At 42.5% G+C, this 25,551-nt stretch overlaps 3 protein-coding genes across 5 annotated transcripts in view; 1 reads left to right on the top strand and 2 right to left on the bottom strand.

The window, feature by feature from the left end:
* Positions 1–2,900, bottom strand: part of MTTP (microsomal triglyceride transfer protein) — a gene marked incomplete at its 5' end in the record, with an annotated part of 30,705 nt that extends 27,805 nt beyond the window's left edge. Inside the window, one exon of the mRNA XM_082051200.1 lies at positions 2,843–2,900. Within this exon, the coding sequence (XP_081907326.1) occupies positions 2,843–2,900 (58 nt within the window). The remainder of the gene's footprint in view (positions 1–2,842) is intronic.
* Positions 2,901–2,931: 31 nt separating this feature from the next.
* The window catches only part of TRMT10A (tRNA methyltransferase 10A), a 25,837-nt gene continuing 3,217 nt past the window's right edge, over positions 2,932–25,551 (top strand). Inside the window, exons 1-10 of one of the 3 annotated variants that reach the window (XR_014183971.1) lie at positions 2,932–3,030; positions 4,689–4,990; positions 5,991–6,153; positions 8,048–8,119; positions 8,596–8,670; positions 9,620–9,769; positions 10,978–11,083; positions 14,798–17,727; positions 18,525–19,010; positions 22,521–22,723. Coding sequence is in view for 1 of the 3 variants with exons in the window: in XM_082051817.1 (XP_081907943.1) it covers positions 4,770–4,990; positions 5,991–6,153; positions 8,048–8,119; positions 8,596–8,670; positions 9,620–9,769; positions 10,978–11,083; positions 14,798–14,976 (966 nt within the window). In the remaining 2 variants the exon portion in view is untranslated. Of the gene's footprint in view, positions 3,031–4,688; positions 4,991–5,990; positions 6,154–8,047; positions 8,120–8,595; positions 8,671–9,619; positions 9,770–10,977; positions 11,084–14,797; positions 18,211–18,241; positions 18,502–18,524; positions 19,011–22,520; positions 22,724–25,551 lie in introns of those variants that run through there. The other 2 variants (XR_014183972.1, XM_082051817.1) reach the window with 2 other exon arrangements.
* Positions 21,127–25,551, bottom strand: part of LOC309439071 (uncharacterized protein C4orf17 homolog) — a gene marked incomplete at both ends in the record, with an annotated part of 5,354 nt that continues 929 nt past the window's right edge. Inside the window, 3 exons of the mRNA XM_082051199.1 lie at positions 21,127–21,287; positions 21,650–21,771; positions 24,630–24,849. Coding sequence (XP_081907325.1) covers positions 21,127–21,287; positions 21,650–21,771; positions 24,630–24,849 — 503 coding nt within the window. The remainder of the gene's footprint in view (positions 21,288–21,649; positions 21,772–24,629; positions 24,850–25,551) is intronic.

Below are 25,551 nucleotides of genomic sequence, written 5' to 3'. Positions count from 1 at the left end.
CATGGGGTGCCGAGCTTGTTCTGTTGCTGGGGGCGAACTCACCATTTGGAACGACCTATCAAAGTAGTGAAATGCACTTAGGTGGCTCTTTCTCAACATTTGCGACTCCTCAGGGCTCAATTTTGCTTTGTCACCACTTGGCAGACTTCAGAAAACATTGCATTACCCTGTGTTGGTGTTTGAGGACAGCACTGAGCAACACCGCTGCTTCGGAAAGTGCAGTATAAGGAAAACAGATTTAAAAATCAAAATGCATAAGCAGTTTCTTCATTCTAAGAAAAAGCACACCTGAATATTATGTGAATTTGTTAGATGTCTTTTTACTTTTTAAAAAAAGCAAGCAAACAAAAGGGCTTCTATCAGTAACTGATCTGCAGTCTTTTAATGCCCAAAGGAAAATATTCTTCCTAGGGACAGTGGTGCATTCAGACTTGTGTGATGCTGGCATGCAAGGCTAGATATTAATAGTAATGTGTGAGGTTTTAAATAGATGCTAGCAAAAGCAAATGCAAATCTAGCTATTTTAAAGGTAATGCAGGGCATAGGAACCACGAATGAAACAAAATATTACAGCAAATACTAAATACCAGCAGCAGCTAAAGGTCAGTGTCTTACTATAGTGACACCACAGTTTTGTGACTTTAACATAGCCGTAGTAAACCTGAAACCAGCACTAAAACTGAAAGAGTGTGTATATCTGGAACTAATGAAACTTGAGATAAACATTGATGCAGATGAAAAGGGTATTATGGTAGCAAGCACTTGTATGTTTGCTAACTTTGTGTGCCTCATTAACCAGGGGCGAACAGATATCGACATATTTAGGCTGCCCAAAATATACTTCTCTCATATAATATAATCCCGGTCTCCAGAACTGACTCTTGTACCAGGGCAGCATTCTTTCATGAAGTCATCTGAAGGCGAAATAACGTCGCCCTTCGTTGAGTATTGACACTAGTGTTCAAAAAGCTAATTGGCGGTGGCCTTTAAAAAGATGAAGCGTGAAGGCGCGTACCCCTTTTTAGGGGGCAGAGGGAACACAGCATTGCTGGGGGACCTTTGGAGCTAGAAATCTGCTCCGAGCAATGTCACCACTTAAAAATACATTGCTGGCCCCTGTGTGAACTCAGTAGTGTCATCAAAACCTTCAGATAAAAATAAGATTTTCTTACTTTTTGCTCCTCACCCACCCTGCCGCCATGGCAGCGATGGCAGCAGCAGCCGCTTCTCAGCATTTGTTGTAAACAACGACACACAAAGGAGAAACCCACCCAAACCATCACTGATCTTCAGTGTTCATTTTTGGTCCCCTCATCACAAGAAGGACATTGAGGTGCTGGAGAGAGTGCAGAGGAGGGAACGGAGCTGGTGAGGGGCTGGAGCACAAGTGTGATGAGGAGCGGCTGAGGGAGCTGGGGCTGTTCAGCCTGAGAACAGGAGCTGAGGGGAGACCTGATCGCTGTCTGAACTGCCTGAAAGGAGGTTGGAGCATGGAGGGGTTGGGCTCTGCTCCCAAGTAGCAAGTGATGGGACAAGAGGAAATGGCCCCAAGTTGTGCCGGGGAGGGTTAGATTGGCTATTAGGAAAAAAGTCTTCCCAGAAACTGTTTTCAGGCATTGGAACAGGCTGCCCAGGGCAGTGGTGGAGTCACCATCCCTGGAGGGGTTTAAAAGGCGTTTAGACGAGGTTCTTAGGCACATGATTTAGTGCTGGAGTTTGGTTGGGTTGTGGTTGGACTCGATGATCCCGAGGGTCTCTTCCAACCAAAATGACTATGATTCTAAGGCGGCTGCAGATGTGATTCACCTCTGGCATACACCTTATTTTCCACTGCGAACTATATAAATAACCCAAGTCTGCTAAGAAGCTACATGCATCCTGCAGCACACAGTTAAAATGATTCATTTCACTGACTTTCAGAACAGCTCGAGAAATAAACCCCTGCACCGCATCCATCATATACTGCAGGACCCACCGCAGCAGGTCTGAGGCGGCAGGGAGGGGGCACCCCTGTCCATATCAGACAACGCGCATCTTGGCATCAAGAATGGTAAAAGATTAAAGTCTTCAAACTGCTGGATGACCTTCTGTAGCGAGTATAAAAGTTTCTGCATTGCCAATATTTTGGGGGAGCTTTCACACCTGCAAGCAACAGTAGAGCTCTGACATAACGCAAAAAGAAGCAGAGCATCAATGCAGTTATTAATGTCACCGATAAGAAAGAGCGATTTGCCGAGAGCATCACCAGCCCCAGAGCGACACCAGCACTGCAGGAGAGCTGGGTGTGCGCCACGGCAGGATGAACCCCTGGGAAACGAGGGGCAAATCACACCGGGAAATATCACAGAATCCCAGAATGTCAGGGATTGGAAGGGACCTGGAAAGCTCATCCAGTGCAATCCCCCCATGGAGCAGGAACACCCAGATGAGGTTACACAGGAAGGTGTCCAGGCGGGTTCGAATGTCTGCACAGAAGGAGACTCCACAACCCCCCTGGGCAGCCTGGGCCAGGATTACGTCACCCTCACTGGGAAGAAGTTTCTTCTCATATTTAAGTGGAACCTTTTGTGTTCCAGTTTGTACCCATTACCCCTTGTCCTATCATTGGTTGTCACCGAGAAGAGCCTGGCTCCATCCTGACACTCACCCTTTATATATCTGTAAACATTAATGAGGTCACCCCTCAGTCTCTTCTCCTCCAAGCTCCAGAGCCCCAGCTCCCTCAGCCTTTCCTCACACGGGAGATGCTCCACTCCCTTCAGCATCTTTGTTGCCCTGCGCTGGACTCTCTCCAGCAGTTCCCTGTCCTGCTGGAACTCACATGCATTTGTTACTATTGTACCTTTTTTGTGTTTTCTGTGTTTGACTGGAAGCCAGTGCCGCTCCCCGCCCCCCGCCATTCGCGTCTCGGGGCGGCGCCCGTTGGGGCCACGTGACCGCCGCCCGTTGCTCGCCGGGATTTGAAGTCGCGGCGCTGCGCACGCGGTCTGCTGCTCCTCCCGCCCCTCCCGGCGCGCGGGGCGGCTCGCGGTACGTTACACCCCCCGGTACCCCTGGGCGGGAAGGGACGAGGGGGCGCTCGGGTTTCCTCACAGGGAGGGAGGGAGGGAGGGAGGGGGGGGCATGGCCGCCTCCTCACACCGCCGCTCTCCCCCGGCTGTCGGTGCCGCCTGCGCGGGGGTCACGGCCTTTCCCCCCCGCTCCCGTTGAGTTATGAGGTACTTTGGCGCGTGAGCAGAAATAACGCGTGTGTTTCTCTATATATAACGTGTGTATACATAGATACGCGTGTATATATAGCTGTGTGTGTGTGTATGGATACGTGTCTATATATACACGCACAGATGTACGTACAGCAGCCGGGCTGTGTGGGGCCTGGGGCCGAGTCCCTGGGCCTTGTGTCCTGATGCCCCCACACAGGGAAATCAGGCGCGTCAGCTAAAATGCGTCTGGTTTTCCCCTGTTATGATGTTTTGTGGCTCTTCCGTTACTGAAGAAGCCAGAGGATTGTTTTCTTCTGCATGTTGGCTCTGTGGATGCAGCGTCCAGAAGAGGTGAAGGGTTTGGAGGGTTGAGCGGCTGAAGTCACTGGGTTTGTTCAGCCTGGAGGACACTGAGGTGACACCTCATGGCGGTTACAGCTTCATCCCAAGGGAGCAGGAGGGGCAGGTGCCGAACTCTCCTCTTTAGTGACCAACAACAGAACCCCAGGGAATGGCAGAAGATGTGCCAGGGAGGGTCAGCTGGACATTAGGAAAAGGTTCTTCCCCCAGAGGTGCTGGACACTGAACAGGCTCCCCAGGGAGGTGTCACAGCCCCAACCTGACAGTGTTCAAGAAGAGACTGGACAACGTCCTCAGACACACGGGGTGACCTGTGGGGTTGTCAGTGCAGGGACAGGAGTTGGACTCGATGATCCCTGTGGGTCCTTCCCAACTTGGGACATTCTGTGATTCTCCAGTGGAGCAGTTGTCTTTGGAAAACTGTGGCTGTTGAGCGCAGCAGCACTACTGCTGTGAAAAAAAATGCTACTTGTCATTGAAAAGGAAAGGGTATAATTGTAAGTGATTTGAATGCAGAACGTTTTGCTGAGTAACAGTTCAGTCTATCCATCCCCTGACTTGCTGTGTTCTATCTGCTGACAGTGGCCACTGTTAGTGTTTGGCCAGTGTCTTTGATTCTCAGCAGAAATAAACATTGATTTGCAGGTGTACAGCTTACTCACACTTTATTTTTCCCTCTACGATGTATTTAGTTTCTTTAAAATTGTATTTCTCTACCATGCTGCCATAGCTATATTGCAAGATACCTTTTAATTTTTTTCTGTTTGTGTATTTGAGAATAGTTTGTGTACACATAATAGTACTGCTAATGTTTTTTCTTTTATGTTTAATCCAGTATGATTTCCCACTTTTGTGCAGTTGTGTTTTCAACAAGTTTTGAATTGGAAACTGTTAAATAGCTGCAGGTGTAACCGGCAGAGTTTTAGACATGATCTGAATACAGGTCCTAATCTTACTAGTATTTTATATATTACTGTTTGCAGAGGCACTTATCTAGCTTTAAACAAAAAAAGGCCATCTCTTATTTATTATTTTTTCTTTATTCAGGTTTACGGTAGATGTAGAGTGATATTTGTTCTAATTGAACGTCTTGTTAATACACTTATGCTGTTCTGTTTCTTACAGAATTGGTGAGAGAAGAGCTTGCTTTTGAATAAATATTTATCACGTGTTAAGAAACAAGTCAGTAAACCCAGCCCAAAGCTAATGTCGTCAGAAACGCCAACAGAAAGTCCAGAGGTATCAGCGGAAAATACCATGTCCCCTGAAATTCCTGATGTAGAAGAGAAGGTGAAGTCAAGTGACAACCCAGTAGAAGGACGGGAGGCCGGCTCAGACAAGGAAGAATGCCTGGAGCCCATGTCTAAGAGACAAAGGAAGAAGCTATTGAAGCAGAAACAGTGGGAAGAACAGAAAGATCTACGCAGGTATGGTTTCCTAGGATCATGTGTAGTATTTAGTGCTAATAATAAAGATTTGTCAGCAGAATTGCACATAGGTTGCTTTAGCAAATCAAGGCAGTTGAACGAGTTTTTTTCTGTGCCAGGTTTAAAGCAGTAGTCACAGACTACTCCATCTACCTATGAAGAAGCTATAAAGGTAAGCATCCTCTCTTCATACTAGAAATGTTCCTCAACTTGAAGAGGATATCAGGAGGGATTCATACTTGTATGTCAGAAGAGAGAAATAATGTGTGGCTTTGTTCCTTTCCGAGTGGGCTGCGCCCTCTTTCCCTGGCGCTGTCAAACTTGGTGAATCTTACAAAGGCAGTGAATAAAAAATTATTTTTGACACATTAAATGGTGTTCTATAAGTTATGGTGACTTATAATCTCTTAAAATAGTTTTGGAAGATGGTGAGCTTCTGTATCACTGTGTTGTTGAGAGAAAGCAGATCTGCAAATGGTCATGGTTTATCCTAGTCCTGTTGAATGTGAAGTGTTCCTTCCAAGGCAGTGGCTGTTAAGGTGTCTGTCTCTGAAATTTATCTCCCACTGCCCACTTCTATCAGGGGAACAGGGAGAAGAAACAATGGCTTCAGAAGCCTTTTGAAAAACTGCACTGAAACAGGAGGTAAATTGCCTTTCACATTCTGACACTGCAATTTTGGCGATCGTTTTGATTGCTTCTGTTATGAGACCTGACTGGGAGCGCCCTTAAATCCATTAAGTCCACTGTGACTCCTACTTCATTGAATTTGTGTCACATGTTTGTCTTTCATAGGTATATACAGAACTTCACAAAGACAGGGTCTGTGTTTCGTGCTGGGACGAGCCTAGCACAGATGCAAGCAATAGGATAAGTTTAAACTATCACAGTCATTAGACAGCCACCTTGATCATAGAAGCATGCATTTATGTGCCTAACATGCACCTCAGCAGATTTGGCACTGCTTTTTGAAGATTTATTTGGTTTTTTGTTTATTTAGGCAGAAACGAAAAGAAAAACGCCAGAAGAGAAAACTAGAACGTCAGTCAAAATTGGACTCCAGTAACGAAGGGAATGACAGAAAGCGTATGCGAAGGGAAGTTGTTCCTAGTACACTTCGCCTCATCGTGGACTGCAGCTTTGATGACCTGATGGTGCTAAAGGTAAAATAAACTTGCCCATCACATACAAATGTGGAAGGGTTCTCCAGTGATGGTGTTGATGCAATGTCAGAGCACAAAAACCAGAGAAACTTGTAGAGGACAATTAGTGTGTTTCAGACCGTGATGACTCCCAGACCTGCTTATGTCACTTGCTGAATTTTTTAGGATTTAGAATGTACCCTTATATAAGTTTGCCAAATATTTTGTTTGCCTTCATGGAGATGCTGCAAGTTGCTTGATTGCAAAACCAGGAATACAAAAAGTTTGTGCCATGCTTTCACTGTGAAGTTAGATGCACTTCTGCCTCAGAATGCTTTTGCTAGAGGGGGCTGCGAATGCCACATCTAGGTGCTTTCTCTTTCGAAGTGGGTTTGAGGGTCTGAACTGCGTTAGTAAGTATCTGTGGAAAGGATAATTTTTATCATTGTGAGGATACTGAGCTTTTTCTCTCAGTTACATGAGAGGAGGCAGTTGGGACAAGAGGACACTACCCTGTCTCTTTAAGATTTTAGAATGGATCAAAGAACAGGTGAGGTGATCGCAGGATAGGTAAATATGAGAAAGATCACTGTGATACACAACCACTGGTCAAGATGCTTTGTGTGGTGTTTTGAGATCAAAACATCTTTAACTCTACGAGGAAGGTACGTTAATGTGTACGAGTGCAGCCTGTGGTTTCTGAGGCAGACCTCTCCCTTCCCTGTTGCTGCGAGCCCTTCTGCTCCTGCCGGGACTTCACTGCCCTGCCAGACTGCTTCAGATTGAGCTTTTGCAAAGCCTGTCTGGCCAGTTCTTGAGTGTAATGGTCTGGCTGCACAGCATGTCTAATGCACAGCATGTATAGCACTGATGCAGGCTAGGGCTGCTCACTGCAAAATTTTGGGAAGCTCCAGTTGGCATTTTGGAACTTAGGTCCCTGAGGAGCCCTTCAGCAGTGCCCCAGAAGAGACCCCCTTGATAGTTTCAGAGATGCTGACTGGGTGTTTCCTGCTGAGCCGCTGCTTTTGAAAAACATGTTTCCTTCCATGGTCAAGCAGAGCCCTTGTTAGGCCTGATGTAAAATCTGGCACTTCTGGAGGTGTTTAGGAAGGGTGAAGTGTTCTAAGTGAAGATGGTTGTGGCCTTTAGCGATGGGGTTTCTCTAGTGTCTGTAAAAGCTTGCATTGCAATATTGTAGCTATAAAGCCTAGTTTAGGTTCAATCCTTTGGAGATATCAAAACATTCTCAAAGCATTACATGATTCGGAGCAATATAATGATATTTCATCTTAAAATGGGAATCAGTTATATTTACAAAACACTGCATTTGGGTCACTGAGAATAAAGCTATGTAAATTACCTTATGAAAACCATAATTGGCTAAAAATTAAGTCTGCTGCATTTTAAATAGTACTAGTTAACTGTTGTCCAAATTATCAGGTCTAAATGCCAGAGCCAGCCACTAAATTAGTTGCATTGTTCTGGGGGTCTTCAGGTTAATTATGCATCTTTAATTTTGTTAAATATATATTGTATTTTCTTAGCATTTTCCCTGAGTACTGTCAAAGTGATAAATCTGCTTGATTTCTCAGATTAATTTTGAGCATGTTATTACGTATCATTAAATCCCAGTGATTTTTGTTTGATTGCTTGGTTTGTTTCCTGGAATGATGCAAATCAGCCACATGCATAGAGGTGTCTAAACACACTCTTGTGGAAGACGCGTGTGTTTCCTTGTCAGCATAACACCTTCAAAATGGCTGTTTTGAGGTCTGATGTCCACACTCTCTCAGTAGTCACTTTTGCCAGTTAAAAGCTTCCTTTTTCTCTCTTTAGCTTCTGACTGGCTCATGGTAAAGCATTTTGTGGTGGTCTGTCTGAAGGACTATGTAAAAACAAATTGTGTTGTATACAGGATGTTAAGAAGCTCCACAAGCAAATTCAGAGATGTTATGCAGAAAATCGCAAAGCATTTCATCCTGTGCAGGTACGTTTAAACAACCTGAGCACTGACTGTATTGCCATGTACAAAGCATGTGAGAAAGGCAGCTGTGACCCAAGTGGTCAGAACTGTAGTAGAAAAAAATATATTTAAGCTGCCTCTTTTTAATAAGAAAATTACTTTTATTGTAATAGATTTATTTTTTCAACCCATGTTATAAAAATCCCCATATTTATGAAAATGTATGTGCATGCAGATTAAGAGTGCCAGATACTGGTCTGTCAGTAAAATACTGTTGATACTCAGTTTAATCTGTGACAAATTTAAAAAAAAAAGTTTAAGTGCATATTTGTCTTTTAAATGTATCACTAACTGTATAAATATGGTATTAGTACCACTTTCAAATAAAAAATAATTAAGAGTTTGTTAAGTTAAGAGTAGAAACAGTCTTCTACAGAGAAGAAACAGATTGGCATATTAACATTTCAGTGTTTTGTACCTGTTGTTTGTTCTTTTTGAAGTTTTACTTGACCAGCCATGGAGGACAGTTGAAAAGAAACATGAATGAAAATGACAAAGGATGGGTGAACTGGAAGGTGAATAATTTACTATGTCTATAAAAAGAAAAAAGATATCATGTTAATAGTTGCCAACAAGGTCGTTAGCTGTGAAGGACCTGTGCTTTTTCCACGTGGGTTTTCCTAACACATCAGTGCAATAGCATTTTAGTAATAGCTTGGCTCTTTGTGCTTTTAGTTAATTTAACTTAAATAAGCCAAACCAGCTTGTCTTGAATCTAGATTTGATTTTTTTGCTTGAAAAACCCCACACATGCCCATTTTCACCTGGTTTTATTGAATAGAGTCCATTCTCTGATAGACTGAGCAAGACTACTTGATTTAGGCAGTTCTGGCAGTTCTCTGTCGTGACAAGTGCTCTTCTTTTCTTGGGGAAGAGTGAGACTTTGAATTCATGAGGTGATTCTCTTGCATGCACCTTCATTTCCATTATGTTGCCTCTCAACAGTGAAGTGTTCTTTAGAGAAATAGCTTGTCTTATAGTCAAACTCATGTTGGTTTTCCTTGCTGTTAAACCAGTATTCCAACAGCTTCAAATGAAGAACACTTTGCGTAAATAAACTGTTCTACTTTCAGCATGTCTTGTGCGATAGCTGCTTGGCAAAAGCATGGCATAAACCTCTTGTATCAAGCAAGTTAATGTTAACTGTTTACTTCTGGTTTCACTTTTTTTGGAAAGGTGGATTTGGAAATTATGTGGACCCCTAGCAGAAATTGCATAAAATCACAAGATTTTTAAGGATTTGTAAAGTGATTTGGGGGTTTCAGAAAACTTCCTGATGTTTTTATGAGTGAGTGTTGTAGACATTGTGGATTATTTATGCAGAGGTCAATCTGCAATATGCTTATATACCTAAACACGAAGGAGGGAGGTGGAATGACTGCATACTGTTGGATTTATGTTTGCTGTAAAGCTTGTCCAGGAATTCCTGAGTTGAATGTAACTTCTGTTGGCTACCTTTTTGAGGATATCCAAATTAGAACAGAGCACTACAGTGAGCTAATCAAGAAAGAAGACCTAGTATATCTTACCTCAGATTCCCCGGACGTTCTCAGTGAGCTTGATGAGAAGAAAGCCTATGTGATTGGAGGACTGGTGGATCACAATCACCACAAGGTAAACTATGGATGTGTTTCTTTACAGATCTTTTTTGGTTTTTTGGCACCTTATTTGACATTAATGCTGTTCATGTGTGAACTGACAAAAATAAATAACAAGAAAACTTATGCAAAAAATACTTCAAAAAATTTTGAAGAAATGAGGAAAAAACCCAACTTGTGGTAGCAGTGGCTTGTGTTCCCCAGTGCAGACATGCTGAACTTTTTAGGATTTTATCTTTTGATTTTAAATATAGGAATGGAATTCATAACACTGCTCAGCTTACTGAGGGCTGTATTTGCAGACAGAGGGGTTTGGTTTCTGTTCATGCACTTGTGTGTGTGTGCATGCACTTGTATGTGCACGTGCCCAAATATAGATAAAGAACAGCGCTTGAATCTTGGGTGTCCTTTTTTAATAAGTTTGCTTGGCAGGAGAACTTGGCTAAGTAACAAACATGCCTGGGGATCTGGTTCCATACCTGTACATGGGATCGTGCTGTGTGGACCTGGAATGTCATAGAGAATGCAGCTGGGAAATTAAAGCACTGTTACTGCTTTTCTTCAAAGGCCCTCCTGTGTAATTTCTGGTGACATTTAAATTTCAATATGATGCTAAAAAAAGGGATGGATCTTAAGCCTTACCAAATGGTACTTCAATACTTAGTCCACAGTTAAAGGCTAGGAGGGAGTTAAAGCAGATCCTTTATGTAGTCATGGTATTAATTGTTTACACATTTTTAAAGGTGAGGGGTTTCATGTGGTTTGGTTTTGTTTTGTTTTTTCCCATCTTGGGCACAGGACTTGCCAGGTTTTTAAAAAAAAGCAAACTATTTTTTTAAATACTTTTTTTATCCTTTATATCTCTCAAAAAAAAAATACCCAGTTACTGCAATCTGAGTAACTTTGTCCTTAAGCATAAATACACCTTTTAAAACGGGCTCTGGCTGACACGTTCTAGAGCTGCAGCTGCACGAACAAGTTTTATTTACGATCTTTTTGACCATACATCACAATCTGAGGTATATCCAAAGTAGTGATTTTTCCAAAGGTAGCCCTTGAAGCCCTTGTCCAACTGGGGTAAATTTCCTTTCATAAATATCTTCTAAAGCAACATGATGGCAGCACTGCCAAGACTCTTGCCAGAAAATGATACTTGTAGTAATGTGTATGGGCCGATCTGAAATGGTCATTCTTAGTCCAGTTGTTCTGGTGTCTTTCCTACAGGGAATTACTTATAAAAAAGCTGTAGAGCAGGGAATTGGTCACGCACAGCTCCCGCTTGGAAACTTCGTCAAGATGAACAGTCGCAAAGTGTTAGCTGTCAATCATGGTAAGTTTTAAATCACACAATAATGATGTTATTATAGAATATACCTGTGATATTCAGAATCTGAACCCCTAAAATGTACACTATAGTGCAGATACCTAATTATTGTTTTATTATGTTACTATTTCTTGAATCTAGTTGCCTTTGGGATACAGTAATTGCTCTGACTTTTAAACATTTTAGATATGGTTGAAGGTAAAGGATGGTGTCCTAGCCACTGAGAATTGCACCTCCTATTCTGTTGGCTTGTCTCACAAGTATTTTTAGCATTCTTACCATCCTAGTCTTGTTTCCAGGCTTAATGTATAAGTGAATAAAATGTTGGGAACTCTCCCATGTATTTTATCGCAGGGGAGGATAAACATATGTGGACATTTTTGTTTAGCAGTAACTACTTAGGTGCCTGTAGACTCGCCTCATTTGGTATCGGCAGTACTCCATGTGTTGAGTTTTCATAACTGTATTTTTACCTGGTTTCCTGGTTCTGATTGAAGTATACAATTACTTAACCAAGGCTTGAATCCCACTCTTGTAAAACTTTTTGTTTTATTATTAGATTGTATTTTAGCGTCATTAAACAAAAATACTTGCAAAATGGAGCCTACTCAGACCTTTATGGAAATTTTTGACGTGGTGTCCAAGTCTTTCTTTTGCTCCACTTGAGTTTCTTTTATTTGATCTTACCTTGCTTTATTTAAAGTTTATTTTATTATGTAATTGTTTGATGCTAACTTTATTTTTTTAAATGTAATTGACTGATGAGGTATGTTTTTGCATGATTATTTAAATGTGGAGAATATAGTATATCATTAGTATTAAAACTTGTCAAAATCCATGTAAGATCGTACACATTTCTAAAACTTGATTTTTAAACGTTGCTTTATAAATGCAGGAATAGAACTTTGTGTTATTCATCACAGGTTATGATAGCTGTAGCTTTCTGATGGATTTTTTCTGCAATAATCTTATACTGACCTCTAGTGTCAACATTTCTGCAGGCTGTCTTGTACATGTTTAAGCACTGGGTGTAACTTGGATCACATTGAGGCTTTCATTTATCTGCTTTATGGTCTTGCATGTATTTCTTCTGCCAGACTTTTATGCACCTGATTTCACTGCGGTTTGGCAAGATTCATTTTGTGTGAGCTTGTCTTCCCTTGCCCTTCTAAAACATTTTCAAGTTGTGTTTGAAAGGCTCTTAATAGATAGACCCTTTTTAAGGTAAAGATTATTGTAGAATAATAGAGTAGTTTGGGTTGGAAGGGACCTTCAAAGCTCATCTAGTCCAACCCCCTGCAATGAGCAGGGACATCTTCACCAGTTCAGGTTGCTCAGAGCCCCATCCAGCCTGGCCTGGGATGTCTCCAGGGATGGGGGATCCACCAGCTCTCTGGCCAACCTGTTCCAGTGCGTTACCACCCTCAGTGTAAAATTGTACTTTATCAGTATTTTGCTTAAGGTTTTGGGGCAGGAAAATAAAACCAACTCCACCACCAAAAGCAGAGGTACATTTAATATTTGTAATTAAGTCTCTGGTGTATATTGTAACCCTACTAGCTCACCACCTAAACCCGAAAAGACAGCTTTCATGAGGTGCTACTTGGCATGAGTAAGGTGGACAGAATCAAGATGCCTCTCAGATCTCATACTACACATTTTGTGTAGGTGAGAAGGAGATTTGCACTGAGGTTTTTGTATATTGCTGTGAGTACATCCACCTCACTGCTTTGTGTAATTGCTCACCCTTTCTGTTTTGCTCTGGGTTCCCACCCTCAGTGCAGCAGTTGAAGCTCGGAGAACACAGTACGGGCTCAACAAATGAGACTCTGGGACGTGCCTGGTCCCTGTGGAACTACTTGTGATAGGTGTGAATTTGCACAGTCCTGTAGAAGAAGAAACTATTTCTGAACTGCCTTGTCAGTCCTCGAAGCGCTTTAATTAAATGGGCCCTCTGGTGGTGGCAGATTGACTGCGTTTTTAACAGTGGAATTCGCTTGTTTCTTTTTATTTAATAATTTATAATCTTTCTCTCTTGGGATTGAGTCTCTATATATTTCCACAGGTAGTTCAGTGGCTGCATTGCCATGTTAAAATGGCATGAGGAACACACGTATGTGTGAAGTATTTGATGCTAGAAAACTGAAAAGCCATAAGGTGATGGTTTTTTTAAATTCAATCTGGAATTTTAAAACTTGGAAGATTTGAGATCGATGTAAAACGCTGTATGCAAAACACAATGGCAGTGGTAGCTGAGAGAGTTTGTTTCCTGCTGTTCAGGTTTGTATCCCACAGCTAATGCTTTGTAGTGTATGTCACAGGACCATATTGCTCCAGTCCAGTCTGCAATGATGTCTACCAAGTGTTCTCGCTGCCTTTTTCTGTCCTTGCCTAATATTTTTGTTGCTATTGCAGCCCATCATAGACACCTTTCTTCTCCTGTGGAAGCCACTCTCCATCAGTTCTGATTCTACTGTGCAGATAAAGGAAGGTCCAAAGCAAGGGAGAAGAAATGTGTTTCTTATACTCTAGTCATCTCTTAAGCCAGATGCAGAAAGCATCTGCAGCAACGTACAGTGCTATTAATATAGTCCTTTGAGAGCTCATACCTTCACAGTACGTTTCAGGTGAATAACCTGCTTGGTGAAATGGGCAGCTCTTCAGCAGCAGTGGCACAGAGAGCAGCCGGCTGTTCAGTAAACCTGGATCCAGGAAACCTCTAGTAAATGTGACACTTCTGTAACTTGACTCTGAGCTCTATGCTGCTTCTCCCTTTCTGAGCGCCTGCCTAACCCTGTGGGAGGTTGGTTTTTTTTCCCCCTCCACAGCTCCTTTGATCCTTTCTCATATGCTGTCGCTTGGCATCAAGAACACATGTGCTGGGTGCATTCTTCGGTGCTGTTAGCACTATTCCTGTAGCCCCAAGCTTGAAAAGCCACCCTTCTGTCCTAGATTTGTCATCCAAGTCTGGCTTACCAGTCGTAGGGTCTCCTCCTGCCTTCCCTGCTGCTGTTGAGCCACAATCTGTGTTGAGAGGTGTTTTGGATAGCCTGGGATTTTTCTAAATAAGAATTTGCCAATTTATTTTCTATGTAATGCAATTTGGAGCTATTGTCAATTAGGAAAGTTTTAGGAGCTGAAATAGGAGTAGGAAGGTGACTGTATGGTTAGCATAATAGAAGAAGCAAGAGAGTGTCACAGAATTGGAGAATAATAAGGATTTTTACCATAATCTCAGATGGAAATGAAAAATAAAGCTAATTATAATAGGTTTTAGGAAGACTTTGGGCTGTTGTCCGTATGTTAGGGAAGGCGATGAAGTCATTGTTGAAGTGCATCCACAGCAGTATTCCTGTCCAACATGGGAAAGCATTAGTGCCTCTTCAGAAGGCACTGGTGAGACCTGAAGTGCTGGGGGGACATTTCTCTCTGTCTCTGAAAGAAGTTGATTCAAAGTGGCCACTGCAGCAAAGCACTGCTGCAGTAACTGAGAGAACAGAGGGTTTGCCTGACAACTGCACACCCAGTGCACTTGGCTTTAAACCGCAGCAGTAGCAGAATTGCCTCGTCTGCTTCTGCCTGTACTTTATCGGCTTTCCTCTGACAATGCCACAACTGAATGCATGTAAACCTCTGTAAAGATGGATTTGGGGCTGTGTTCCTATCAGCAGTTCACTTATCTCCCTGCAAGAGAGCTGATGGTCTTTCTTGATGTTGCAGTGTTTGAGATCATCCTTGCATACCTGGAGAAGAGAGACTGGAAGGAGGCCTTTTTCAGTGTCTTGCCACAGCGGAAAGGGGCTGTTCCTTTGGGAGAAGCCAATGACCCGTCCAAACATGCTCTGTCTGGAAAAGAAGATCAAGACAATGACTCGGACAGCAGCGAGGCTTCAGAATGAGAAGATGGGAAAGAAGAGACACACGGTTCATGGGATGAAACTGGGATGTGCAGTAATTACACTTCAAAGACCATCTGCTGCCCTTGTGATACTGAATTGTCTCAGTACTCATAGTTCCACAGTTGGCCCAGAGCTGTTTGTGGACACAAAGGGTAAAGATAAATGCAGGTTTTTACCCTGAAACTTCCATATTAATAGCTTTAAACAAACAAACAAACAAAATTAATGGTAAATGCAGAATTTATATTGTTTCCCAAGGAAGCTTTTTTTTTTTTAATATATACCAAGTTGGGTGTATTACCCAAGAGCAGTGGTAGTTACTATTTTAATGTATGCATTCTCCATTTCTGCTCTAAGGTTTCTTAAAAGCAGTTAATGACAAGCGTTCCTGTGACCTCAAAACCTGCTACTGCTAGTGCCTGTTGCAAAGTGGCCATGACACTCAAAAAATAAAGAAAAAAAACCCATCTGTTTTTTCTGAGCATTTCAGCAGGCGGTCACAAGCAACTGAACGGCCTTTATCAGCTGAGCCACACTGATTTCTGTACCATGTTTAGTCGGCCGGGGTCAGTAGATAAAATACGACTGTGGAGTTAAGCCAACGCTTACTTCGGCTTGAGTAGGATGGAAGTCTGCACAAGTGCCTTGGCTGGCACGTGGTGCACGTTGAGTTGAGGTGACACAATCCATTTTGATTACTCCTTGATCCTCTTAGCAAAATTTATCACACAGCCTCAGAACAACACCGGGAGACAGGAACTCTTTCTGACAAGTCACTTGCTCAGTTTCTGTATACCTGTTTTATCATATGATCCTCCATGTATTGTCTCTCAAATATTTTTCCTTTTAAAAAAAAAAAAAAAAGTCATAGTCTCCGTCTTGGCTGGATATTCTGACTCAGCTTGTTTCTAACTGACTTAAGTGCTTTTGCAAGCAGTTTTGAAGCAAGTGCAGCTTTCACATAGGTTGGCTGAAGAGTGTAAGAACATGTCATCACAGCTGTTGATCTTTGCTGAACTGGAATCAGAGGGTTGATCCTGTATGATTTGGCTTGTATCCATTTTTATTCCTCCCTCTGTTGCGACCGCTTTCAAATGGAAACTACAAGTGGGATCCATGCAGGTCCCTAAGGTCTGTAAAGGGTTGGCAACCAACCGGTTTTGACTCTATGCACTCACTGCACTTCTCTCTATACTTGCCAAGTAACTGTAGAAAGCTGCTTCTGGTAAAAGTATGGATTGTGGTTTGTTGCTCAAGTAATGTGGGGGTTTTTATATAAAAGTATTGCTGTTTTTATTTCTGTCACAAAAAGTGCAGCATAAGTATACCCACCGTGTATTACACTGATTCTCGGATATAAATGTTTAAAGCAGTGAAATTACAAGGAGTTACATCTTTACAGCTGAGGTTCTGCGTGTTAATGCACATAGCACCTATTAAACCTGAACTAAGACTCTTCAGTCTCTTTAAGGTTTTCTTAAGACTATTTCATACATGTGCCTCATTTACTCAGGACTGAGAGTGCAAGAGCAGACAAACTGGGGGCTTTGGAGATCTTCTGAAAGAAGCCAAAAGCATCTTATGGGATTGTTTTGTGCCTTAAAACACAGCCTGAGCCTGTCTTACATCTTTTCCAGTTAAATTACATAAACATGTACCCCCATGTGTGTGCACTTGTTTTTTTTAAGTCAAACTGTTGCAAATCTGAAGCTTACCTGTCTGTGGAGAAATAGAATAAAAGGATGGTCTGGTTTGTTGCTCTTGGAAGGTCCTAGTGCTAACTCCACCAAGTCACAGCAGCTTGGTGAGTAGCTGTTGCCTGTTCACCTGTGTTCTCCCAATCAGCTGGTCTCAATCAGCTTGTCCTCACTGCTGCCTTAACCAGTAGTCATCATTGCTGCTCTTTATCTTTTCTGCTAACCTGATGAGGCGATAGGAGGCTGAAGCAAGCCTGTTGCCACAAACTGTGTCCACAGGATGCTGTCCTCAGGATGTGGTAACTGGTGGGGTTTTGATGGGCACAGCCCTCTGACTACTGCTGCAGTCCTCAGCCTTTCAGTATCCTACAGTTCTGCAGCCATCTAGAAAAGGCTCTTCTTGGCAGAAGTGGACTTGTACTGATGAGACTCCAAGCTCTTTTCTAAGAGCTTGAGATGCTTGGCTGTTCATTGGTGGAATTACCAGCACTAGACACAATCATACGAGAGTACAGTGGTGATTTGCTTTCAGGCACCTGTGTGGAAGTTGTCAGGGAGAAGTGATGGAGCGAGGCACCCTGAAGGGCCATTCTTGCAATGAGTTCAGTGTAAAGTTATTGATGAAAACAGTTGAATTGGTTGGAGAACATGAAAATCACTCCAGCATCAGATCAAGTGCGAGAAACTGAAACTCATTTGTGAGAGGCTGAGAGAGTAGCTTGTGAAGGCAAGAGTGCTCGTGCAATTTGTGACACCTCCAGTCCCTGCCAGGATGCCACAGCTCATGGCAGACCCCGAAGGCAGATCTCCTGTCTTTCCAGCATCTTTTTGCAATGAGAAAACAGATTTCACCCCGATCCTGAAATACATACTCTGAATTTCACCTGCTGTGTCTTTTTTTTTCCCTCCCCACCCCTGAATGTTCCTGGTTGTCCCTGTGAAGCAGGGCATGGACTTTCCAAGTAGTACCTCCTACCTCTGCAGCAATGGACAGCTGTTTGAAAGCGGTCAAGTGACCAGGAATCTGTATCATGGCATTTGTGAGAAACTACAGGTGTGTGGCTTTCATGTTCATTTAATTGTAGTGAGGGACCTCTAGGCATCCTGCATCTGGCATTTGGTTTTCAGTATTTTTAATCTATCGTGGTGCAGGGAATATGTGTTAGATATTTTTCGCTGTTGTTTAATATAAAACTGGTGCACGGTGGGTTGGGGAAGACAGTTCAAACCTGATTAAATTGTTTAGTCCAGGCGTTTGATGTGATTTTTTTCTCTCTGGACGATGCTGTTAGTGTGTTTCTCCTACCTTCCTTCCATCATCAGACAGAAACAATGTGTTTCTTTACTCACCTACTGTGAAGAAGTTATACCGTAGAGTTGATAATATTCAATGTTATTCTAGTGCTTTTTATTCTTTTGCTTAACTGCTTGCTGAAATTGTTTTAAATGCTGTACAGCTACCTGAGCTCAAGTCCAGGGTGTTTTTCTGAAAGCTCTGAAAACGTACTCACATTTAGTTAAAATGATAAAGCATATAACTCATACTTATTTGTGTGTTCATTGAACAGTGCAAAGATTTGACGTATTTATTAAGTGGGCCAGATCTGCAGTGACAGGGTAACCTCTCTGAAGAGCAGTAAGTAAATACTTGCAGACAAATATTGGTTTTCAACCTGGGCACTTCACAAAGCATTTAGGAATACTTGGCATGGCTGCGTGCCTGTTTAAATTGGTGTGGTATCCAAACCTTCTCAGTAACGGCAGACCGATCCTAAAGACTGCAGACTCCCAGCTGTTGGGGGTAGAGGGACAAGTGATAGTTCAGAGATGTGGCATCTAATTTCATTACAGGACATTACAAGCTGCCTCACCAGAGTAGTCTTAAGAGTTTTTCCATCTCTGCTGCACCCTGTCGTGGCTGTAAAATCTGCTTCAGCTCCTCCTGCTAGAGAATCCAGATCACAGATGAAACAGACAGGTAGGACAAAGTAAGGAGTCAGAGGACATGCACAACTTAAGTTTAGGATGAAAACTTGACGGGGCAACAGCAGAGCTGGGTCTTGGGATACTCCTGCAGCGGGAAGTGGGAACGGAGCTGGTAGTTGTTATTATTGTAGGCATGATTTGAAGACAGGGCTTTTGGAAAGAGTACACTGAGCTCTGCTCTGAGCTAAACTCCCCTTAACACTGTGCTAACAGGATTTTTCTCCTTCCCCCTCAAACAGCCAGAAGTTTTGAATGAGCCTGTCTGCACTGAATAGCCTTGCTCTGGAAAATAAAAGGAAGTAGGCTCGATTTATCACCTTCCTTTGGTTTTGTGAGAATAAATTGACAGAGGTATGTTTAAAACAGATAAACCCCAATTCTTCTACTTTCACAGTTCACTCATAAGGCCTGAAAAAGGGCCAGATGCGTCTCTGTCATTGTTGGCCTCTTTCAATGGCTTGCGGTTTGCATGGTGGTTTTAATGTTCGTTTGGTGGTGTGCTGTCCATGTCCTGTCTCCCCCCAGCATTGGATACTACAATTTGTGGTGCTTCTCTGCTAATGACGAGAGCTATGGAAGCAAACTGTAGCTTGCTGCAAGGCAGACATCTGCAGTCACTTTGCAAGCCAGATTTTGAAAATCCAAGGTCTTTTTTTCTCCCAGTGCCTCGGGCTTGACGTGCATCTCTGCAGACTGTGTGTGTGTGTGCCCCTCTTTTTACCCCAGTATAGCTGTGACCACACAGTCAAGTCTGTACACAGCAGTTCTTTGTGCAGGCCTGGCCGAGTCACACACAAAGATGAATCTGATGCCAAAAAGTGTTGCCTCTGTCCTTTATTTCATTTACCTCACTTCTCGTGTAACTGCACAGCATGGTTTGGTTGAATCACTTGAGGACTAAATATAACAAGCATTAAATTATTTTAATGGAGAGTCTGAACAGATATCTTTATCTATATAAGTGCTAAGATTACATATTTCTCTACGTGAAGGGGACTGGGAGATGATTCAGTGGCTCTGAACAGGGGGCTCCAGTGAAAGGGTGTTTGTGTTGTCTGGGGGTGGCTGTGGCACAGGTGAGACTCAGGCAGACTGTGAAGCAGCACGGTCTCTTGTTTCCATATCGCTTTCTCAGTTGCAGTTCTTCCCTGGGAGCTGTGGGGCTGCTAGCGCTAGACCTCTGTTTCTCAATGTTGAGAGCAAAAGACACTGTTTCTCCTTTGCTGGAAAACATTTTGAAAAAGAAAGCTGTATATTATCAGGCTAGACTTAGCATTATGTTAGACTGGTTTTGCAGCTGAGAGTATGGAAGCGCATCGGCTCTAGCAAGGAAGCCTCCCTGGACACCGCTTTGAAAAGCAGAGATTGTTGCTTTGGAGGCTGCTGCTTTTTCCTTCTTGTTCTTATGTAAGATTACTTTTCACCCACACCTCCTGTAGAGTTATAAACAATAGTAAATGCTGGTAGCATTAGAGCTGGCATGACTGGCTTTGTTAAAATGATAAAGTACTCTGGGACTGGCTTTTGTTTCCTCTGTGTGCCTCAGAAGGGACACAAAGAGGTGACAGTGGTGTTTCTTGGCAGTACCAGTTGGTGTCTTGCCCTGACTGGGTAGAGGATGCAAAAGTGGTAGCTGAAAAAAATCTGAGAAAGCCTGATTTAGCAGGCAAAGAGTGAGGGACATAGATTAGGTGAGAGCAGATCCCAGAGTTCATCGGCAGATGGAGTTTCAGCTTGTGTATAACTTACAAGAGCTGATTTTCCTGAAGAGATGAAATCAGTACCTCTTGCTGCTATGTATTTTCTTTCTAGCAAGAGGCAGATGCAGTTGTACACATGTCCCTCACCTTGCTGTATTTCTGAGGAGAAGGTTTATATTAATGTCATACCAAGAGAAACCAATGGAGTGGCTGCAAGAATAGAGTGTCTTGGGTATCTAACTTTTAGACAACTTATTATAAATTCAGAGTTCAGATGTAGTTTGTCATATTGTCACTGAAGTCTATGATTCTAATTTGGGTCCTGCTGCAAAGATAAAAGTTAGAGCTTCTGAATATTCACTTTCCCTGTGCTGTTTGGTGACTACCATGGTGTTTTAACATTTACAGTGTCCATTACTCACAGTTTTTGTGTTTTGACTTGCCACTGATTCTCTCGCCGAAGACCTGAGTGAAAAAGAAAGAACTTCTGTCTGTACAACTAGTATAAACTGTGCGCTGCAATATACAGGACAGCACCCCCTTTTCTCAAAGAGGTTTCAAGTGCTCCTAAAACTTTGTGATGTTCCTATAATAACTACATTTGTATCAAAGAGTGTGAAGTTGTTTGTAGTGAGGAGCATTTTTTAATTAAGGCTGTACATGATAAACTTCAATTACAAAGTTGCATTTTTCACGGAAGGAGAAACCAGAACTTTGTGATTATGAGGTTTAGTTTATCCCTAATCCTAGCAACCTCACTGCAGGTTTTACCTGGACTGACTCCTTATCCCTTCTGGACTTCTCTGAAGAGGAGATAAAGGCTTTTGCAGACTCGGGCTCCTCACGGTCTCTGCTGTACCTTCCTTAGAATTCAGCATGCCTTCGTCAGTTGGTTCTGAATAAATCAGCCTGAATATGTCATCTTTCTCTGAAATGTGAAGATAACAGAAATTTTATTAAAGTTCCCACTTGCTGATCTGGATGTTTAGGGCTGAATTCGGGAGCTCCCTTATCTCAAAGGGCTTAAGGACATAAGAGAGACGTGTTCCGTTGGCTTTCTGCCTTCCCCCAGCAGCCCGGAGCTCTAGTGCGCTGAGGTCTGAGTGACTAATATCTGTGTGCTGTCACCTCATGGATCAGCATGGCCACAGCTGGGCCAAGCACACTTCACTGCATCCTGTTCCTTTCACCTCAGCAACCCCACTCAGTTCAGGTCTATGAGAATTCCAGGGCTTTACACAAATGTACGAGAGTGTGTGCTTTTCAGAAACAGATGCAGATGTTTGTTACCTTTTTCACTTGCAGTTGCGAACCATTTTTGGATCTTGGTAAGCGAATCTGTCTGCAAAATTTTGCTGAGTTTTCCCAGCACCTGGAAGATGTATATGATAGTTACCATGAAGGAAGAGAAGCTGATTGGTGCCACTTTACACGTTTGTTTTAGTTTAGCTCTGGCTGCATGAGTGCGCAGTTTTCCAGCTGTGCCAGTTGCCCAGCCTAAGATGTCCCATCCGTTTTGCCGCAGTGTGAGCTAAGGATGCCAGTCTGCAAAAGGTGATGTTGAGTGAGTGCTGTGTACACGGCACTTGAGAGATGCAGGAAGGAAATCCTAATCAGCAGTTACTGTACATAAAGCCCCTCATGTGTGACATATGATATTTGGAGGCTGTTTTTTGGAGAACAAGTTCCAGCCCGTGTGCCAGCTGCATTGCTCCCCCAGTGGCGGCCAATAGCAGCTCCCAGTTAGATGGAAGGAACTCAAGAGGAAATGCTAAATTCAAAAGTCAATAGATTCCAAACTGGGGCAGCAGTGGGAGGGAAATCTGACCACTGAAGTCCCACACCATCCTCAAGAGCAATAAAAACGTGTAACATTGTAGGAAGCCATATACTGTAGCACTCATGTCTTACTTTTCTTTCCTGATCCAGGGAGCTGAATTCACGTTCTGGATGTGAGGACTGTAATGCAGGTTGATGAATGGACACAAAGACTGGATGTGAGGTGTGATGTGCATTCCCTGTCTTATTTGCGGGTTGTGCAGAGGCTTGGAATTGTTTTTTCAAAAGCTTTTGCAAAGTAGAAAACAATGTGTAAAGGAATGGCTGGACTCCATTCAAGCAGCAGTTAAACGTGGTGTAAAGTATATGACTGTCATTTCAGTGGCGCCGAATGACAGGATGAAGGGCAACAGGCATGGACTGAAGCACAGGAGGTTCTGTCTGAATATGAGGAGAAACTTCTTTACTTTGAGGTGCCAGAGCCCTGGAACAGGCTGCCCAGAGAGGTGGTGGAGTCTCTGGAGACATTCAAACCCACCTGGACACCTTCCCGTGTGACCTGCTCTGGTGACCCTGCTTTAGCAGGTGAGTTGGACTGGATGATCTTCCAACCCCAACCATTCTATGGTTTATTCTGTGCTTACATTAGTCCCCAGCAAGGTATGCAGCAGAAAACACATCTAAAACTGTTACTCTGTTGAAAATAACCACCTATAGGTTAATTTTTACAGCTTTTAATGTGCAGCCACTGATAATAATAACAGATATCCATGGCATAATATGTAACATTGAATGAGAATGAAAGTGAAGCTAGGTAGCTACTAATGGAAATCAGATGAGGAAGGGATTAAATCTGGGCCTCTGTGGTCTGTTTGCTCTTCCATTATGGGTTTGTGGTGTGCTGCTGAGCCACAACTCTTCAGTTCTGTGTGCAGTCTATTAAAAGCCCAGGAATCAAAATGTGATTGGCAGAAGGTTCTGTTTTTAAGTACAGAGAAAGCACAAAAGGCAGCTAACAGCTCTTAAGAAACAGCAGTTTTGTGAGTATCATGGCAGTATCTGTCTGCTATGTAGTTATTTTGCAGCCAAACTACAGTAAATACAAAGAACTGTGTTCTGTGTGTATAAGGGAACAGTAAAAATAAAGCATGGTCTTTACTATACCCAGCTCAGGAACCAAAGAGCGACATTTAGACAGACCTCAGCTACCCAGTTGAAACAGAAAAGTTAGGAGAGAGTCCTCATTTTTAGCATCTTTACTATAAAACTTCTTCATAGTGCCCTCTGCTGTCCAGTACCAGTGCAGCAGTACTTGTGTGCCCTTTTTCTCAAGAGCGTGCAGTGCAATACTATTTTAGCCCTCAGGTCTTGTATGGTTGCAATAGGGAAGAGAAGTAGCTAGACAGCCTGCAGCTTGAGAGCTATTGCAGAAAGAATCCTCTGCTGGAATTCATGAACACAGCTGCAAAATTGGATCTAAACCCCAGTGTGCTGCTAGTACAAAAGAGTGTCAGCAGAAGTAAAGCTGTTGGCAGTAACTAATCTAAAGAATCTTTGTGTTATGAGGCAGGAGACTTCTCTGCTTGTTTGTTGTATATTGTGACGTTTTTCCTGAGCAGTTTGAAACAAAGTGATTTTATTTTTCCTGTTTTCATTGGGTTGGGCTGTTTTTCTTGCTAACAAATCACAATGACATTACAGAGCTGCAAGTGATACAGTTTAATTATCACCCTGCTTGACAGCATCTCCCTTCCAAGCTCTCCTGTTCTACACAGGGGATCCTCACGTTCCTCTTTTTGGTTCTGCTCTGTCCTTTGCATCCTGAAACTGTCAATTCAGGTAAAGTGCAAGAGTGTCAAACTAAAGAGCTGTGCCTTTTTTTCCCCTTACCTTTTCAAATGAAGGGGTATTTTGAGTCATTTCAGGAACATGCGCACGTCCTTCTGGAAATCAAGAGGCAGAGTGTTTTCTCAAGTAGAAAAAAAAAAGGCCATAAGATGTACCTTATGTTATATCAGGGTGGGGGGCATATTTAATTACAAAAATGCACAAGCTGTATTTTAGGTATCTCTAAGGGGGTGTATTTCTTTTGTTTGTTTGTTTTTACTACCTCACATAGTACAATAATTCAATTATTTGCCTAAGAAGTCTGAATAAAATACTAGAAAGAGTATTTCATAGATATATGCTTATAGTGCTGTGTAACCACTACTGAGGAGTATTTTTTATGGATGTAATAATTGCTTATAATTGTGAAATTATTAGATATAATCTCTAAAAGCTATAAAGATGCAAGGGTAATTAGTAAGGAGAAATCTTGTAAGATGGGGTGACTAACACATATAGAAGGGAATAAATACTTGCGCTTTAACTATATGTTCATTGCCCTGTGGTCCCTTTACCCGGGATGGCACAGTGCCCTGGCTGAGACCCAGCTGCACCTTCAGCAGCTTGGGTTCCTCTTCTTCTGCTGTATCATAGGGCAGTTTGCAGCCTGTACTCACGTGTCAGGGACTCTGGAGTGCGTAACTCCCTCCGCACAAAGCCCTCGAGCTTTGGGAGGCAGCGGTTGGCAGATGTGTTGCTTGTGGTGTTTCCAGTTACCACATGTACTTGATGAGCTTCTTGCTTGGGGACGCCTGTGTCACCAGCAGATGGAGCTGCTCTTGAAAAGCCGGTTCTTACGAAACAGATCAGAGCATTGTTTATTCCTGTGCAAAAAACAAAGGATACAGTCTTTACTGCGATAAACACATACCGTACATTTTGCAGGTCATAATACAGGGCTTATGGAATGGTGTGTAAATAGTGAATAAACTTGGCATACTTGAATAGATGACAGAGGGCTGTGAGCAGTCTGTTACAGAGGATGGTGTGATCAACCACAACCTGAACAGTGATGATGTTCTGGATCAAATCTGGAGAGCGGCCAGATAAAGTGAAGCGCACTCATTTAGCAATGCCAATCAGGAGATTAAGTATCATTCTTCTGCCTCTCTTAAAAAACATGTGGTTTTCAATAAGAGTCACAGCATTTAATGAAAAATTAGAATCCTCCTTCCTTAGCCAGGGTAAAAGAACTTTTATAAACAACCACCCTTTTTTAATCATTAATGTAAGTCAGATTGGATCTAACATTATCAAGAGGCAGTGCTATTAAACAGCTGATGAGGTTTTTCAGAACCTTGATTCTTTTTAGTATCTGATGTAAGAAAAATATTAAGCAGAAAGTAATTATAGCTAAACATTATGTTGCTGAGAGTTCAAAGATATCCACCAAATTAATCTGGCTAATCTGTGTAAGACTTTGGTCTTTGCTCTTTGTGGTCAGCTTGTCTTTTTTACCAGGTTCTACATAAAGAGAAGGATACAAACACAAATACGTACTTTATTTTGTATGTGTTCTACATTTT

The sequence above is a fragment of the Streptopelia decaocto genome (assembly GCF_964273445.1).
Source record: "Streptopelia decaocto genome assembly, chromosome: 4".
Lineage (NCBI taxonomy): Eukaryota > Metazoa > Chordata > Aves > Columbiformes > Columbidae > Streptopelia > Streptopelia decaocto.
The sequence above is the reverse complement of the archived record's forward strand: the minus strand, read 5'-3'. Positions and strand labels throughout refer to the sequence as shown.